Source organism: Stegastes partitus, unplaced genomic scaffold (assembly GCF_000690725.1).
Source record: "Stegastes partitus isolate 25-593 unplaced genomic scaffold, Stegastes_partitus-1.0.2 Scaffold2185, whole genome shotgun sequence".
NCBI classification, from domain to species: Eukaryota; Metazoa; Chordata; class Actinopteri; family Pomacentridae; genus Stegastes; species Stegastes partitus.
In genome coordinates this window covers 81,628-100,779 of record NW_007579916.1, presented here as the reverse complement: position 1 = coordinate 100,779, position 19,152 = coordinate 81,628, and the positions used below count along the sequence as shown (strand labels likewise).

The window sequence follows — 19,152 nt, the reverse complement described above, 5'->3', positions numbered from 1 at the left end:
ATGTGCAAGCACTTTTGTTTTACTGGCACTTGCTTCTTCCCCCGTAGGTCGGAGTCTAACCAGTGAACAACATAATTACCAGGTTTATAAGCTTTCAGAGTCATTCATATTACTCAACCTTGTGTTGTTTTTTGTTGGCAGAGTTGCTGGTTTACTGCCATCACAACCTTGCAGAACACCTGATGGCGTGTCAGTTTTAGTAGTGACAGCAAGGACACGTGCAAGATGTCTGTTACTTATTAAAAACTCGAATCCCGATCAAAGTTCCTTTTCAGCTGTTGTCTTTATGGGGCTGTTTACTCTGACAGCAGAGTCTCCTGTGCAAATGACAGAATGGGTTCTGGAGACAGTTTGAGGAAAACTGCTGCGCTAATAGGAATCTTTGTGATTTTGAAGGTAAGGAGTTTTTGCAAATATCTGAAATCATATGAAAAATCAGTGTCTCTGGTCAGGATTTAAATTAAGAAGCTTCTCTTGCTGTGTTCTAGGTGCAGGCTGTTCCGACACCTTCCGGTTGGTTTCTTTTAACTCTGTTGACTGTCTGTACATGAGACAAGCTTTTTTGTTTACTACTTTTTTGCACTAACAGTAAGTTTATCCTCCAGGTGATGATGCAGATGCAGGGGAACTGAGAGACGACATACTTGAGATCAACAGAGGTATCGTTCTAAGCTCTGTATGATGCTGATAAAAGCTTGACTGGTGTTCATTTTGACTAAAAAGGTATATTCCACATTTTTAGGGCTGAACCATCTGTTCGAGGGGGACATCGCTGGTAATGTGAGTGTTCAGAGAATGTGTAAAAACTGTCTTTGTAAAGCACTTAAATGCAATTCCTGACCACCTTCAGTGTGTTTACAGCCCAGCAGAAATGCAATCGTCGATCAAACAAGAAGATGGAAGTTCCCTATCTCATATATCCTGACTGATTCTTTAGGTACATCGTGCACTATGGAATACACATTTCTACTGACACATAATTTGATGAACATGCACTGATTTAAAAGCGAATTTCTTTTCCAATAGATCTGAATGCTAAAGGTGTGATCCTCCAGGCTATTGAGGAGTACCGCTTGAGATCCTGTGTGGACTTCAAGCCCTATGAAGGAGAGTCCAGCTTCATCTCCTTCGCGAAGTTATCCGGGTGAGTTGCAGAGTGACTCAGGAGTCATCTCGGCTGTTGCTCAACTTCATTTTGACGCTGTGATGTCATCAAACTCAACACCTTGAAGAATCAAAGATTAGAATGTGCTTATGTAACGAAGTGCTCCTTAAACACGTGTATTGTAAGTTTAACAGCATCTTAAGTTGATTTCTGTTCTCTATTTCAATCATTCAGATGCTGGTCGTACGTTGGAGACGACGGCGTAGGTCAGGATTTGTCCATTGGGGCCGGATGTGACACTAAGGCCGTCGTGGAGCATGAGCTCCTCCACGCTCTGGGCTTCTACCACGAGCAGTCTCGTTCAGACAGAGACGACTACGTTAACATCTGGTGGGACCAGATTGAAGAAGGTGAGTTACACTTATTTCATCTCTGTCTATGTCAGGGCTGTGATTTTAGAAATACTGAGGTTATGAATCAGCAGTCCTCCATGAAAACCACCAATCACCAATCAAACTGTAACATACCTCAATAATGACTTACCTGATGGTACTTCCTTACAGGAAAGCAGCACAATTTCGACAAGTACGAGGATGACTTCATCACTGATATGAACACACCATATGATTATGAGTCCATCATGCACTACAGACCGCTGTCCTTCAACAAGAACGAGAGCATCCCCACAATCACCACCACCATCCCGTACTTTAATGATATCATTGGTCAGCGGCTGGACTTCAGTGCTGTGGACATCACCAGGCTCAACCGCATGTATGACTGTGGTGAGTATCTTCTCAAAAAAGAAAATTGCTACCTTGTTCAAACTAAATTCCAGTTATGTATCATGTTAAAGCTGCATTGATAAATATTTTTAGAATAATAATGCATCATACTTACAATGTAAAAGGTCACTTACAGCTCATAGCAATGAACCCAACAAGAATTGTTACCAACTCATTAATCCTGCTCAGATTTGCAAGGGATTTTAGGTTCTTTTCAATCATTGTTTTGGTTTGGGTGCACTCAAATTTGCATTCAGCAACCCGATTGCAAGCCCTAGGCAGCAAAATAAGCTCTGATAAACCCTGTGCCTCCACCAAATGGCAGCCAAATTGAAGCAATCCGCCAATGGAGAGACAAATATCTTTATTAGGAGTTGGTGGAAAGCTTAAAAAATGAGCACTAATGTCGGTCCATACTTTACATGACCGTGTGCAAAAGAAGGTGTTTGTTTTTTGTGGCTTCATTTGTCACAAAAATATCAGATGATTATGTGTCAGGGCTGTCTCGTAGCATGCTTGTTGCCACCACTTATCAAAATAACCAAATGTTGCAGCTTTAAAACCACATCAGGAGGATTTATTATGTAAAAATACACCAGTGGCATCAGACTAAAGCACAGTTTTGGGCTGTTTTTGGTAAAAAATAAGCCAGTCCTTCACCTCCTTTATGTATTATTTCATAGAAAGTGATGAACTGTATTGCAAATTTCCCACCATTATAATCAGTGTAGCCACAGTGACCAGCTCAGGCTACATTGGTTATAATTAGCATATTTTGACCAAAACAATAGTAAAAAACTGTGTTGGTACTGGGTCAAACAGGAATATTTTTAAAAATCAGGCATGCATGTACAAAGGAAGGCAGTGCTTTTTATTTATATATGTATATGTGTTACGTTCTCACAGTATGGAGGTGAAGGAGGTCCTGTCTTAACAACATTATCGGGTTCACTGAGATAAACTCACATTTTGCAGACAGGTTGTGTTTTCAGTTTTGTATCCTGACTTTTAATCGCTGTCCTGTCGCAGCCAACACACTGACTCTCCTGGACCAGTGCTCCTTTGAGCTGATCAACATCTGTGGAATGATCCAAAACGAGGACGACAACGCAGACTGGGTTCAGACGCTGAGCAGTCCGGTGGATACGGACCATACACTCGGAGGGCGCTGCAGAGGTGCTGAGCAAATTAACTATCAACAATCGGGAATCTTAACCGAGCATGTTTATTTATGTAGCCCGTTATATGCAGAGATTATTCAATGTGCTTTACAGGCGAACGTTAAAAGAAAGAAAGAAAGAAATTAAATAAAGTATCAAAATTTGTTAAATTTAATGAGTCACAAACAGTACAGACAAGTTGTATAACGGGCATACAGATTTGTAGAATCAATGAAAACGATTAGACTAAAGCGCATACATTTGGGGCTAAATCTAAGTTCCAAGGGGAGCTAATTCCTGCAGCCAAATGACTAAATGCCATTTCACCTTGTCTGGTTTGAACTCTGGGAAAAACTCTCAAGGCTTCAGCAAAAATATTTCTGATCTGTTTTGGTTCCAGACCATCCAGAGACTTACAGACAACAAGGAAGGCCTCAAATTCAATTCCATATTTAACAGGTAGCCAGTACAGGGATCTAAGAATAGGAGTAGTGTGTTCTCTCCTCTTGATGTTTGTCAGTATTCCAGCAGCAACATTTTTAATGAGTCTAATGTCTAATGGTCTTATTCGTGCAGACAGTAAGGGGTGCGTTATGGTAGTCCACTCGACAGGTCATTAAAAATCAAGGAGTCTTTCTAAGTCTTGCTTGGACAGAAAGTTTTGAGTATGGCCATGTTTTAAAGACCCCAGATTGAGGATTTACTTAGCTCAACTTATTTAAGACAGGAAAAGCACAGGAGTAATGATTGTTAGTTCCCACTTATTTATTCAAAGTTATGTCATTTCTGTTACTCGGTTATCAAAACATGCACCGTGTGTACTTTTTAGATTCTGGCTACTTCATGAAGTTCGACACATCTTCCGGTACTGCTGGCAGCAGTGCTTTGCTGGAGTCCCGTATTCTCTACCCCAAAAGAGACGAACAGTGCCTGCAGTTCTTCTATAAGATGACTGGCGCTGCTGGTGATAAACTGGTGATCTGGATCAGGACTGACGATGGGACTGGGGCAGTACGCAATCCCAAGAAGATCCACACCATTACTGGTATTTTTCCACTGGAATGCTAGAAAGGAGTGCTTTACCTTCAAGTTTTTTTTAATGTCAAAGTTCCTTCATTTTTCTTACCATGTTTTAGTTGCACGATTGACTCGTTTTAAACACACAATGCACTATCAAATAGGCTTGTTAATCACCTGCTTCTTGCCTCTCAGGTGATGGAGATGATGCCTGGAAAATAGCCCACATGACTCTCAAGGTGACAGAGAAGTTCCGCTATTTCTTCCAAGGCATCAGAGGATCGGCTAGCTCTTCGGGCGCCATCTTGGTTGATGACATAACTCTCACGGAGGCCGTCTGCCCCGCTGCTGTGTGGCAAATCCACAACTTCACCCAACTCCTTGCCACAACTCCTGCTGGCAACAAGCTCACTAGTGACTGCTTCTACAACTCAGAGGGCTACCGCTTTGGCATCAGTGTTTTCCCCAACGGAAGAGACAGCGCCTACCCAGACTACGTAGCCATGACGTTCCACCTTTGCAGCGGGGAGAATGATGCAGTGATGCAGTGGCCGGCTGAAAACAGACAGGCCACTATTGTTGCCATGGACCAGGATCCGGATGTGAAACTAAGGATGTCGTCCACAAGAAGCTTCACCACAGGTAGGACAAGGTCATGGCCAGAACCTTGGGACAATAAGGTTCAGTAACATGGAGATACTCCTGGTTTGATGTTGTCACCTTTTGAGATTTTCTGCTCCACCCCAATACAGTGGATGCATGGAATTTTCTTCCATTCATTCTTTTTCTGTGAGGGACAGCAGTTCCAATAAAAACTCTTAGTGGGGGGAAGTCCATGTTCAAAACACGTCAGTTTGAACGAAGGTGTACCATGAAAATTGGCTGGATCTGTAAAACACTGGAAAAATAATACTTGGAAGTCGGGGTGTCGCAATATACCGGTACTAATGAAGCCCAAGATAGCAAAAAAATGAGCAAGTTGATGTCATATTAATAATATACATATGAAAATGTTATAAATCATCCAACACTAGTAACCCACCAGTTGACAGTACAACACATGAATGACATAAAGTACAATTATGGTTACAGACTCTCTCTCCACCTCTTTACACTTGTATTTTGAGAGTGATTTAATTTCCAATGACAACAACAAGTTGAAGTTGACTTTAAGCATCTTTAAAAAAAAAAAAAAAAAGCTCTATAGGTATCATGATAATATTGTTATCTTGAATTCTTTTGGCCACAATAGTCTTGTAGTGAAAACCTGGCAGCCCTATTTATAAGTCCTAATTTTAGGGGGTTTTGGTGCAAGATTAAAATCCATAAAGCTGCACGAATTCATATTTTTGACCTTTTGAAAACAGCATGTAAAGAATTGCTTGCTTGTAACTCTGCAGTTCACCTCAGCCACAAACATGCATATTTCTGAGCTGTGTAAAATGTCTTTTTTCTTTTTCTGACCATCAGACACTAACCCCCTTTGGAACAAGCCAACAGCCACATCTGGAGCACTGTGGGATGAAAACTGTCAGTGTTACCGCACTCGAGACTACGGCTGGAGCACCTTCATTTCCCACCAACACCTGCAGAGGCGGAGCTTCCTGAAGGACGATGACCTCATCATTACTGCTGACTTCAACGGTGAGGATCAGCTCTTTAATCTATTTACACCAGGCGGCTTGTTTTACTTACTGACTTTTCTTTAGATTTGACCCACCTGATCAAGACTGAGGTGCCCGTCCAGCCATCTACAACAAGCAAAGCCGTCCCAGAAGAGGAGCCAGTCATCGAGGAGAAAATTAAACCACAGGCTCCAAAACACAGAGAAGCTCGAGCTGCCGACCCCTGCTACCCGAACCCGTGTTTTAACGGAGGCGTGTGTGTGGAGAGTAACGGGGAAGCCTCCTGTAGGTGTGTGTTTGTGTTTTTCAGGGGTGGATGTACTTTATAGTGCTGCTTGTCAACTAGTCATAACACTACTAGTATTATTTTGGCAGCTGTAAACTTATTACCGGTCAGTTCTTATCTCAGAAGAGCGCAAATTGACAAGTTTAGTTACAGAACACACTGACATCTGGCTTGTGACCAGAAGAGTTGTAAGAATGACATTAGGAGTTTAAACATGATGTTCAGGTTTAAAGTATAAAACTACATTATGAGGTTACTCTTCATTCAGAGTTTAAATAGAACATTTGTAGTTTAAACAGACTGTCTGATTTTAAACGAAAAACAAAAATTGTTCAAAAATTAAACAGAAATGGCAAATTCAAACCGAACTCTCAGACTTTGAACACAACATTCTGACTTTAGACAATGTCCAGACATTAAACAGAAATGTCAGCGTTAAATAGAGCTTTCAGAGTTTAAATAAAATGTTCTGAGTCTAAATAATGATCAGAGATTAAAGAGATCCTCAGCGTTATAATAGAACATTAAGGGTTTAAATAGAATATTCTGAATTTAACTGAACAGTCTGAGTTTAAACAGAATGCTGAGAGGTGAATTTCACAGATGAGAAATATGAAGATTCACATATTTGTACATTAAGTATTAAACTACATTAGGTATTAAATTTGTGAAGAAACGGGCTCACTGTTTCCCCCTATTGCAAGTTTTATGCTATACCAAGCTAATCACTTACTGGCTCCAACTTAATCTTGGTAATAAAGTATTTGATACTCTGGTACTAAACCCTCACAACACAAACTGATGGATCTTTTATCCATTTTTTTCTCTATTTTCTTATTAAAACACGGAGTTATTCTTGCCATCCAGGTGACACAAGACTGTGGGCAAAAAAGAATCACGTCGACACGACAGCTCAAAGACTCATGATATAAGGCACATTTGTGATATATATCTAAAAAAAGAAATAAATCTGTTTGTTTTCAGGTGTGCAACAAGCCAGGCCACCTTCTACTCTGGAAAGAGGTGTGAGGACCTGAAGGTAGACAGAAGCATTCTGGGAGCTCTGATCGGAGGCGCAGCAGGATTTGTGTTCCTGGCGTTGGCCATTTTCACCGTCATCAGGAGAGGGCAGTGAAAAACCATTTTAGAGGACTAATGTGTCCTCTGCGTTCATTCAGCAGTGAAATCACAGTAAAACATAGCTCCAGTACTGGAGAGGAGTATTAGTGTTCATTGAAGATAGATTGGATAATAAACATAACATGGGCGTCCTCAGGTGTAAAGATTAATATTGTGTTATATATATATTTTTTTAAATCCCTCTGAATTCATAAAAATAAAAAATGTGATCAATAAGTCGTACAAGTTGTAAATTTACCAGGAAGAAAACTGTCCAACAGCCACAGATTTCCTTGATTATAATCAAAACTACTGTCAGACTTCAGGTTCTCAAAGAATGTAGCAGCTCTGGTTGTGTGTAATCTGCTAAATGTTTTCTATGCTGTAAAATGTAAGGTGAGAACTAAATTTCTCAGTAATAAAAGGCTTTGTATTTCTTTATTTCAGTCGGCTACGTATTTAAGATACATACAGATGCTCATACAGACACATGCAGGTTATGGTTCACGTCAAACAGTGTAAATTTACAGCCTGTAAAGAAACATATCAAACAAAGCATATTAAAACGGATTTCATTCTATGTACAGTCAGCACTAAACTCTTGGTGTACAGAATCTGCAACATCTAATTAAGTAGTTTTTTTCCCCCCAGAGATTATTATATATAGTCTCTCCCTAAAGCTATACAGTGACACTAACTGCAATTCAACTTACATATAAATGGGGGCAAAAAAAATCAGCCTCTACTCTATCACTAAGAAAATAATTGGCATTTAAATGTGCTGTCAGTTAATGTGTGTAAATGTAATGTCCTCTATATTTCCTAACCTCTAGTCAACATTTTACTTGGTTTTACTACAACTGTCTACACCTCTGCAACTGTAAGAACTATAAGCTAAGACAAAGCAAACTCTGAGATGTGTTTTCTTCTAGGATGCATGTGGAGCTGCACACGTGTGAGCCGCCGTTTCCGTCTCCACAGTCTGAAAAGTTAAAAAAAAAAAAGAAAAACAAGATTGTTTGATTGATTTTAAAGTCAATAAAACATGTTACATAACAGCAGGAAGTACAAGCTGAGTGGTGTTAAATCCACAAAACAATTGAAGCTGTTGGCTCTGACTTTATAACAGTTTAAAGGCACCAGACGGTACACTGCTGCAACTGAATAAAGAACAATTTTGATTGCTAAAAAAATGTAATGAAACATTCATTCATGGCAGAAGCATGCCTCTGACGATGGCATTTTAAGTCTGACAGTGAAATATTTGATGGAGAGACATACAATCTGTATGCATCCTAATGGACTTAGTGATATCCTAACTCTACAGTGCAGTTTGGCTTTTTGAACAATTATAGGGTTTCAAAATGGAAGACACCCAATAAGTTTAATGCTTGTGGAGGTAAAAATCCAATATTTTACATAGAGTTACATAACTCACAGCTGGAATACTTTATTACTGGATGGGTATGAAATCATCAGTAACCATTTGTATAAAATGATGTGAATATAAAGACATTACGTTGCAGAGAAGCACCAGTTCTAATCTTTTAGATTGATGTGTTCACCGAGAGGAATTCCTTATTTAGAACTTTGGAGTGTGCAGAACCTTTTCTGGCACCTTGTTATGTCTAATTGTCTTGCACTAACGTTTTTTGGTACCATTTTTATTGCAGAGAAACATCAAGTTTCCAAGCTTACTTTTTTTTTTTTAGATGTACTGCAACCGCTGTGATTCAAGATTTCAAGACTGAAGATTCCTTTATTGTCATTTTTATAATGCATTTGCGTACAGTCAAGAATGCAGCGCTGTTCTTCCTCAATCAACTGTGCACATAAATGAATTAGGGGTTCCCTTTTCATTCTGTTTGGCTTTTCTATGGCAACGAAGCCCTAGGCCTCTGGGTGTGCCTCGCTGAAATAATGGACAAAACAGGATTTCTCAGATACTAATTTGATTGAATAATTAAAGCTGGTAACAGAAACAACATAAATCTATCAAACAGTGACGATTTTAAAACAGGAGTATAAAGTGGGTTGGTCATTTCCAGAAGCTGCAGCGTCAGTACTAAACATTACTAAGGCGGTACTGACTTGCTGAACCCTTACCTTCTCACCACGTCAATGCTTTTATTTGCTCCATACTTTCCTTTATGGCATAATAAGCGCAAAACTTGGTAACTCCATCAGCCTCAGCTGTGCTGTATATTTGGAGCTTATTTGGATTTATTTGCATATTAACTACAACATCACAGCTGGGTAGTGTATCATTGCAACAGTGTAAAGTTCATACACCAAACAACGTCAATGTCTTTGCAAAACAAATGTGAGTAACTGATGCACCTTTGTTTTGCTGGGTTTTGATTGACATAACATGATTCAAGACACAAAGTCAGTGTTGCTGCTGCAAGAGCCAGCAGCTTTTACAGGCTAAAAGCATGCACAGGCCTGAAATATAATGCTTATTTATATTTGGAAAAATGCAGCAAATGTGTGGATACAACTAAGAAGTAGACTATTAATGACATTGTGTAAAACTGACCTGCCTCTTCATTTGTCTTTTGTGTACGTAGTCGAAGTCAGATTCTTCGAGGTGTCGCCTCCCTTTGATTTTCCCTGCGGAAGGACACAAAAACCCCTGTGATGCATGTTTCTGTCACGTTATAGCAACATCCTGAATAGATCTGATGGGTATACTCACAGTGATGACCTTTATGAACTCTTCTCTGACCTGATAGAAATAACACAGACACACTGCTTGGTAAATTAAATACATGGTAGACATTAAACAACATACTGTGCCTTTTATTGCTTTCCAAGGTTTTTATTTTTGGGTTTTTGGACAAGAATTTACTCAAGAAAGATTCTTTCACGTCAAAGTGAAAACACATGTCGACAAAGTAATGTCAATTAATGAAAAAAATACAAAATGTAAAGTAAATAATTGCATAAGCATTCAGGCTCTTCATTCAATAAATGCACTTTTTGCTGCAATTCCAGCATCAGGCCTCAAACTTTCAAAGGAGGCGAATACTTTTTATATTTTCACTGTGGTTTGTGACAACATGTCTGGGCCCGTCTGCAATCTAACCCTTCTCATGACTATTTAAGAGATTTTCAATAAACCAGTGAACATTATGACTCTGATGTCTGTCCATTGTTAAAATGTCAAGCCTACCTTCTGCTCTGCAAAACAGCCAGTTATCAAAAGGAAAAGGCCCTGCAAGAGAAGAAACACAATGTAACATGTTTCAAGCTGGTTTTTTTTTCTTCTTGATCACACTTCAATAGCATTAGTCTCATAAATTCCATTTATACTCAAACTACATTAACTGTGTCCAGTGACAGCATTTGTGCAGGAAGTAAACTGATGCACACACAGAACATTAAGAACTACAGCCAGCATGTGGACTGACTGACTACATGCTTCAGATAATAGTGGCTCAGTATTAAATCTTAAAATATACATTTAGCCTGGATTAAATTGTTCCTTTGCTTGAGTTGTATTTGCAAAACCATGTCTCTGCCTTACTGATGCATGGCGACTCTATGTACATGGGTAATGTTGAATCACCCAATACGAATTCTGTACATTGACCTTGAGCTTTTGAAATTTTGAGAACCTAGTAAATACAATTTATTGCTTGCAGAAAGATACAAAACCACTTTCATTTACAATCATTAAAGGAAATCCAGCAATTTAGCATTTACACTTCTATAAAACTTCTTAAAATTAGTGCAGCAGATTCAAAGATATCTTTTTTTTTATGCCACGGATTCCTGTTCTTTGTTAAAACCATTGATTACTGTGTTAGCTACAGAGTTAAGAAAGGGCTACAGAGATCTGGTAAGGTCACGTCTCTCCAACTTTAACAGACTATGATCAAAAAAAGCTGCGTACAACCTCACAACCCAATCAAATGTTCATTGGCTGAGCAAAAACAGCACAGAAATGCTTGTAATTTGTTATATATGTTGAAACTAGCCACTGGTTAATGAAGTTGATTTGCTGCTTCCTTCTGCTATGAGCGTGACAAATCAGGAAACTACATCCAATGCCGATACCTGAACGACAGTTTAGGCCAAATCGGAGCGTGAACCTGGGTGTCTGCGTCATCGTTTTCTGAAAGTTTCCATTTCTCCATTGATAAGTTTTCAAATAAAAACATATGAAGGTGGATGAAGCCTAAGTTCCATCGAGTGAAGAATTCAAATACACATGGCTTAGATTTGAGAAAAATACCCTCATGTATTATGTTTTAAAATTAGTACCAGCAGAGATCCTAAATGAAGCTATTGGAACTGATAATGACAGTTAGAAAGCTGGATCCCTAACGCTTGGGGTGTGGGTTGCTTTCAAATTACCTGGAAGGAATTGAGAATGGTGAAACTGTAGATAGCCACCATATACATGGGGTCAGTTTCGTCCAACATCAGCTGAAAGAAGCCAATAATCCACGTCACTCCAAAGATTGGCGTTAGAACGAGCACCACTTTGAGGATGCCTTTGGCTGTGTCCTTGTCGTCCGCCTTGCTGCTGTCAGTAGCCGAGGACCTTACTAGGGTAACGATGACGACCACCATGGAGAAGAGATTCGTCAACACAATGCATCCCACAGGGATAAGGAAAGCATGCATGGATCCCTCCAAGAGTCTCTCAAACACTAGCCAGCATGTTTTCCTGTTATAGTAGTCCTTGAAGGTGTATTTGCAATAAACATAGCTGGATCCCACAATCAGGATTGGGACAACGTAGCCCAAGATGCTGGAGAGGAACATGAAGACTCGCTTCCTCAGCGGGCTGAAGACAAAAATGAGCTGGTGGACGAGCATGACACTCATGCACAGCATCCAGGTGAACATCGCCAAGAAAAACAAGTGCTTGCACACGGTCAAAACAAAGCACGTGGTGTCAGAGAGACTCTCAGGAGAGCTCGAAGCCAGAAAACTGCAATTGGCAAGTAAAAGGAAGACGGCGATGTTCACTATAGCTGTGTGACGGAAATGCGAAAGGTTGGACTTGACCACAGCCGACCACACGACAAACTCAATGGTGAGAAAGAGCAACAAGGAGAAAATGGACACAGCAAGGCCCACATTGGTAATCATGTCCAGGGCTTCAGAAGATATATCGCCCTTGGCCATGAGGACAGAAAATGCCGTCAGGTGGTTGCACGTACACAATATTTGGCCACGATCACTAGAGCTGACAAGGCATCCTTTTTCTGACCACTCGTGCTTCTTGACGTCCCAGAAGACACAGTGAAATCTTCTTTTTGGCCCTTCATTCTTTACCGGAAAGTCCATCTTAATTTTTATCTCTGAATTATTGCTGTTTTCCAGCGTGGCGGATAATATAAGGTCGGTACGCTGTGTTTCCTTGAAGTTGTTTTTCAGTTTCTCCACAAGATTTTTCACAGCCACAGTTTTCAGTATTCCGCTGGACTTTTCCAGATCCACGCCGATGTCAAACACGGACATATTACAGTCATCGCTTGTGCAGAATTTGACGTCTAAGTTCTCACTGATGAATTCTTTGGTCCCATTGGTCTCGATGTTCTTCACTAGATCCTCTACGGCTAAGAGGTAATTTGATGACATGTTGTGACGGATTGAATCGTTTACCCTGCTCCAGCTGTCGTTCAGCAAATTGCTTGCTGCCTCAACAAAAGTCTGCAACAGAATTAAACAAAGAATATGATCAAAGATTCAGTCAAGCAGCCCAAATTCAGTGGCAACTGTCAAACTCATATCATCACACTTTTCTCCAACTGGTAGCCTAATGCATCTGATGACACGTCAAGAAATGCTAGCTGGAGCATTTTTAGATGCAAAGGCTGCCTGTAATCGAGACAGCTCTTCCACTGATGCACTTATCTACCTGTGGATAAACCAGAGGATTTAAAATTTTTTTTTCAACAATATGTGACAAAAAAATACCCAGTTTTAGAGGACACAAGCTTCATGAAAATGTTCTATTAAACTGAGTGACCGTGCACATTTGAACAGATGAAATTCTCAGCATAAGGTCTTACTAACTTGTTGATCCCAACTAAGAAAAATCCTGTCATGTGATTCTGTCATTACCTCCAAGATCTTCCTCCAGCCATCCAAGGACTAGTGCTTAATGACGTTTGACCTCTTCCCTGTTAAAATCATGACAGATAGCTCATGCTGTTTGCTTCAGATGTTTGTTTAGTCTCTTGCACAGGGTCCTTTTTGGGTGAACCAGCAGAGACATTCCAGTGTGAAATAGTTGGTGGTAATTGGACAAACTGTCCTGGCCCCGAAGGCTCTGGAACGATCTTCTCAAGAAAATCAGGTTGGCCGAGTTAGTGATCTTAATGTTTCTCCTTAAGACATACTTTTATCTGAGAGGTCCTGATTTTTATTTTTATTTTTATTCTCTTTTCAAGTCTGTTTTGTTAGATGTAATATTATTGCTTTGCCTTTCGGTGTTGGTTTTCTACAGCATGCTGTGCTTCTTTTGAGGCACTTTGTAACCTGGAATTTGAAATGTGCTCTTTAAATATAGATTATTATTGAGTGCCGATTCCCTAGAATTTAAAAACTCTAAAATCCACACTGTCTAGAATGCTAGACAGCGAAATAATGCTATGGAAATAAATTAGACAGTGGCTACTTAACAGGGACGACCACCAGTAGGCACTGTCTGATTTATTTACTTTTTTTACGATAAAATGTAAAAACAAACAAAAAAAAAACCAGTTCCTTGAATGGCCACTGGAGGCTGTCTTTAAAAGTGAGTCAATCCCCATAGACCCCCACGGCAAAATGGTCTTTACAGTGGAAATAAACATGTTGCAGCCTGGTACAAAAAAAAATGTTTTGGTCTCGATAGCTAATTCCCCTGTTTGTGACAACTGTACAAGGCTGAATTATAATAGAAATCACCCATTTAAATTATAATAAGGCTCAAAATTCTGCATAATTGAAGGTGTGGTCGCCTTGAGTGACAAGTAAATGCCTGCTTAAGCTCCTCTGTGGCGTCGCAGAGGGTTTGTCCATCTTTACATACAGTCTGTGGTTCAAACACACGAATAAATATGAACCTTCAACACAGTTTGACATAATCGAACATGAGCTAGCCAAACACAAGGTCAGGCTACACTGAAAACTTCTTGGCTTTTCAAGGAAGCTAGGTGTTTAATCTGTGGATGAAAATTCTAATGCATCCATAATTCCACGTAAAGCTTTCAATCTTTCTTTAGAGAAAACACATGAGCATGAACACAGGTACAGGAATGAAAACTGGTTTAAAGTCCTGAGTTGGACCTTGTGTTGAGAATTTTTTGCTTTCAAGGTCAAGCATGAACCACAGTAAAAGTAAAGCAGCTTACAGGGAAGATGTCCTCTTGCAAAGCATTGTTTTTGGATGCCTTGGACATTGTATCGAGAACGTTGATAGAAGCAGCAATGTCAGCTGTGCTGTCGCTGGAATCCGGGTCGATCGTAGAGCTGTTCTTAAGGCCTTCAAATATGGACTGGGCCACCTCCGACGTAGCTCCCATTCCCTTCAGGAAATTCTAGAAAACAAATTATTAGTGTACAGAAGTGCACAAGTTAAATTGCTACAGAAAGAAAAAATCAGGAATCTGAGTAGTCATTACGGTTCCATCTGGCTTTGAAAGGTTTCTGAGATATTGATGTTCAAAATGAAAACCAATCAAAACCAAATTTTAAAGTCAGTCATATTATAACATTTTAAATGAGGTTCTAGACTATTTAGACAAATTTCCACTGTGAATTAAATGGTTCCCTGTGCATCACACAAGGCAACGATTTTGTTTGAAGAAGTAGATCTTAGTTTGCTTAAAGTGACAAAATGAGTTAACTATAGAGGGAGTTATTGTAGAAGATATTTTAGCGACATTGATTCGTCCTATCGTGTTTACCACTGAGCACTAATTGTTGCGATGCAGGTAGAACCTCACACAACCAAGATATGCCAAAGTACAAATAAAAGTAAATACAGGCTCTGTGAATCAGTGTCGGAAGGAAGTAGTGGGACCCAAAATGCAGGTTGCTATTTTTTTTTGTTTGTTTGTTTTTTCTTTTTAACTTCTTGAGCTTGGTAAGTTCTACAGTTAACTCATCAAAAGATCTTTTCAGTGCTGCAGCTGTACTGTAAAAAAAAAAAAGTTTTCTTTTAAAATGTTTAAAGCAGTTTTTAACGGAACAATTTAATGGTATTTTACAGATTTTTCTTTTTTTTTTTTATTGGTAAAATTACAAATAACACTTATTTTCTGTATTTCTTATAAACAGTAATTTATTCTTTTATAGCGTTTGACTGTAAACTTATACTTTTTTTCTACTGTATTTAAATTGGCAGGTATATTTAATATTTTACAAACATTTGCTGTTATTTGAAAGGAAAATATACATATTAACTATTGTTTTACAGAATTTTCCTGATTTATTAAATAATAAGTAACATCACAGAAAAAAATATTCATTTACCTGTTGACTGTAACGAATAATAATAAAAAAAACAGGCCAAAACTGTAAAAAAAATAAAAAAATAAAAAATGTCTATATCAATTAACTGTATTTTTATAAATACTAATTTCCTCTTTTAAAATGTGACCATAAAATTAGACATGGAAAGACCCCTCGACATCACCTTAGTGATTAAATAACACTAAATAAAGCACAGAGGATTTGCTTTTCTTGCCAAAGAAGCATGTGCACAGGAGTGACCACATTAGCAGGAACAACAATGACACACCTGAGCTTCCTGCTTCTTTTAGCAGGTGAGGTGCTCTCACCTTGTCTGGCCAAATTGCCCCTGGGTCCTAATGCCCTCCTGTACAGTGGGCTACTGCAATATAAACAACTCACACTTCAGACGAACCTGTAAGATTGCATGAGAAGGAATGCTACACTCACATCTGCTGCCGTCACAACTTTCACCAGCTCTTCACTAACGCAGCTGGGGAACACTTCTTGCCATACACGATTCATATCACAAGTACGTGACCTATATCCAGTCCTGCCCTCTGGACACGTTCGATTAATCAGTGTCTGACCTGCTGGAGTTACGGGCCACACATCTCCATTCAACACTTCTTGGTCACAAAATCCTTTTCCAGCTTAAAGACAAAACACAGGGAGTCATTAGTTGACAGAAGAGACATCAACATAAATAAATGTAGCTCATGACTGTAATATCGCAAATCAAGTTTCCATACACTTGTGAAGAACACGTATATCTTGGCAGTCTTGCGTTTCCAATGACGCCTATAACTCTGACTTTTCTGTGAATGAATCATTGAAATCCATGTGTCGTTGTCACAACCCCCCCCAATCATTTTGATTCTTTCATAGATTGATTATTGTTTTTGGGGGAAATATGACAATATATATATACACACAAAAATCTGTTAAAATATGTACAGCTTTAATTATGAGCTGTGTTGCTGCCAGTGGAAATGGTTACACGAAAACAAAAATGGAATGATTTAAGGATTACCTTCAAATTCTTCAAGATACAACCAAAAGCATCCAGTTGAGGTGAACATGGCCAAATTAGATTTAATCAAATATTAGCATTGCCGTATGTACATTTGTGACCCAGCAAATCTCCAGAAAACCTATAATAAATCTATGAAAATGCATGATTGTTTTTGTTACAAAGACTCATATGTTTCAAGGATTCCATCAAAGAAAATTCACATTTCCAGGAGTCCCTGGAAAGTCAACAATGGCATGATGTACATGGTCTTTACGAGTAAATGTAAACTTTGTTGCTGAAAAGAGATGTAATTAAAGAATTAACTACCATAGATCACTGGGATATCCAGTTTTGCAGTTTTCGTTTGTCCCTTCATGTTTTCAAAAGTGATATTCACATATTGTGCATCAGGGACTTTCACACAGCTGACGGGGGCGGTAAAGGTGTAGACCAGCAGTTCGTCATCAGCTGTGATAAAAGATGGATGTTAGCCTCAGAGTTGTATCTAGAGGCGGATTTTACACAGGCATTCTTTAGAAATACTGTGATTTTAAATTTGTAGTAGTGTTATTTTAGCTTTAGGGAGGTAGTAGACACATACAGTCGTCCTCAGATTTATTCACACTCTCCCATTAAAGAAGGAAAAAAAACAGCTTCAATCACTGAAATAAGCTGAAATTGACAAAAGTAGTAATAAATTAAAAAAAAGAAAAGAAAAAAGAAAAACATGACATTGCTTTTGAGTTGTGGTTCAACAGAAATATACATATATAAAAAACAAACAAACAAACAAACAAAAAACAACAAGCAAACAAGCATGATGGGACCCTTGGAGGCGATCACTGCAATCAAGTGTTTTCTGTAACTCTCTATCAGACTTCTGCACCTTTTAAAATTATTATTCTTTTCAAACACAATTCAAAAGCAATGTCTTATTTCACTAAATTATAATTTAGTTATTTGAGTGACTGTTGTGAACTTTGCCTCTTCTTTGATGGAAGGGTATGAATACATTTGAGGACGACTGTAGGAGCAAAGAGAGATTGTGGGTTTGCCTCACTTTCGTTCTGTAGAGGGAATACTCCGTCACCGTTGAGACTCCACCACACTTCATAGTGCTGTGTGGTTTTAGGGATGGTGGCGATGATCTTTGCATCCATTTTAGAAGTGTCTTTGCACTGCACAGTCAGAGGGTCGGATTTCAAGATGATAACATCAGGCAGCTGAGCCACCTTCAGCTCGTACTTGGCCATGTGCACGATGGAGCCGCTGTAAAACTCACACTGGTATAAGCCTGGAGGGAACATGAAGGCAAATAACACAGCTGAAACAGGCTGAACGAGACTTTTACTCACAGAAACTGATCAGTCCAGAAGTATCTCCAGCAAATGGGTTGAGCAATTCAATGTGCTTAAAAGGAATTTTTTAAATGAAAGGAGATGAGGTGTTTCTACCAGTCTACATGTCTTGTATAAAAACTGCCAAAACTAAAGTGTTTTTGCTAAACTTGCAAAAAACAAAAACTATTCAGTACAGTCATGTGACCAAAACTCTGGTTTTTTTCCCCCCTAACTACGAACATTTTGTATAGAATAAGTAGTCTGAACCCTCTGAACCTCAAAACTTGCCAGCAGCTTTAGAAGACATGTTAACTTTTAAAAAAAGTTGTAAAAGCAGAAAAAAATGTTGAGCTTCCCAACTCTCCTTAAACTTATCCTCTGTAGTGTTTTGGTCTGTTGGTAAAATTATTTAAGGACAAATTGTGACCCTTCATCAAAATCACAATATTCTAAATGTCACATTTAAAAATTTGCCAAAAAATGAATCATTTGCTCTACGAAACAAACAAACAAAAAAAAATTCTCTGCTGCTCAGCCACCTGGGCAGCCATTGGCCACTCGGCTGAACTGCAGGCAGTGTCTACACAGAGGATGTGTATACACCATGTTTTCCCCAGTGTTGGTAACACTGGTGGGTACTCGGTAAAAGGTTGTACACGTTGAGTTGAATTTTTTCAGTTTTTGTAAAATACACAACAAAGGGATTCAACTTGGTTTAGAAAAAGCAAGCTTCTACCTCTGCTGACTGGAAAACTTCATGTTCATACATCCTGTAAACCCGTTAAAACAAGTGTGCCCGAGTCATTTTTAAGCCAAACTGACACTTAAATGTCATAAAAGTTTGAATGCGGTTATAAGACTCTACAGAAATATGCTATAGAGGAGCTCCAACAAGTGGGCTGGATGGCACTACATCGACATTTTGTAATGTTTAATGGCTAGTTGCAGGCAGTAAAGCTGCAGTAAAGCAGTCTACACCCCAATGAACTGTCCACCTACAATAAAAAGTGTCACTTCTTTGGGTAAAAAAAAAAGAATTGCATGAAGAGAACCTGCCTGAAGAACAACACAAGAGCAGGATGGGATGGGAGTCATTCTTTTAGAAATAGGATGGGACAGGAGTTCAGATCCACCCCCGCATCACCTTCTGCTACCCAGAATACGAGGTGTCAGAAAAGTTCCAGGATGGATGTCACAAACGATATATTTCACACCGTGCACTCCTGGACGGGTTCTTCCG

The 19,152-nt window shown here is 39.1% G+C and overlaps 2 protein-coding genes across 2 annotated transcripts in view; one reads left to right on the top strand and one right to left on the bottom strand.

Annotated features, from left to right (window-relative positions):
• Positions 1 to 333: 333 nt before the first annotated feature.
• mep1a.2 (meprin A, alpha (PABA peptide hydrolase), tandem duplicate 2) lies at positions 334 to 7,521 on the top strand. The gene is made up of 14 exons (XM_008304305.1): positions 334 to 396; positions 489 to 513; positions 606 to 659; positions 743 to 780; positions 862 to 937; positions 1,027 to 1,144; positions 1,340 to 1,515; positions 1,669 to 1,890; positions 2,920 to 3,066; positions 3,880 to 4,095; positions 4,263 to 4,709; positions 5,538 to 5,711; positions 5,777 to 5,981; positions 6,963 to 7,521. The coding sequence occupies exons 1-14, from the start codon at positions 334 to 336 to the stop codon at positions 7,111 to 7,113; spliced, it is 2,112 nt and encodes a 703-aa protein (XP_008302527.1). The 3' UTR covers positions 7,114 to 7,521.
• adgrf3b (adhesion G protein-coupled receptor F3b) overlaps positions 7,517 to 19,152 on the bottom strand; it is a 22,235-nt gene continuing 10,599 nt past the window's right edge. The window contains exons 10-18 of the mRNA XM_008304311.1: positions 17,633 to 17,866; positions 16,900 to 17,040; positions 16,008 to 16,210; positions 14,456 to 14,641; positions 11,460 to 12,767; positions 10,273 to 10,314; positions 9,796 to 9,825; positions 9,637 to 9,710; positions 7,517 to 8,079 (exon numbers count right to left, since the gene is read on the bottom strand). Of these exons, the coding sequence (XP_008302533.1) occupies positions 9,645 to 9,710; positions 9,796 to 9,825; positions 10,273 to 10,314; positions 11,460 to 12,767; positions 14,456 to 14,641; positions 16,008 to 16,210; positions 16,900 to 17,040; positions 17,633 to 17,866 (2,210 nt within the window). The 3' untranslated portion in view covers positions 7,517 to 8,079; positions 9,637 to 9,644. The remainder of the gene's footprint in view (positions 8,080 to 9,636; positions 9,711 to 9,795; positions 9,826 to 10,272; positions 10,315 to 11,459; positions 12,768 to 14,455; positions 14,642 to 16,007; positions 16,211 to 16,899; positions 17,041 to 17,632; positions 17,867 to 19,152) is intronic.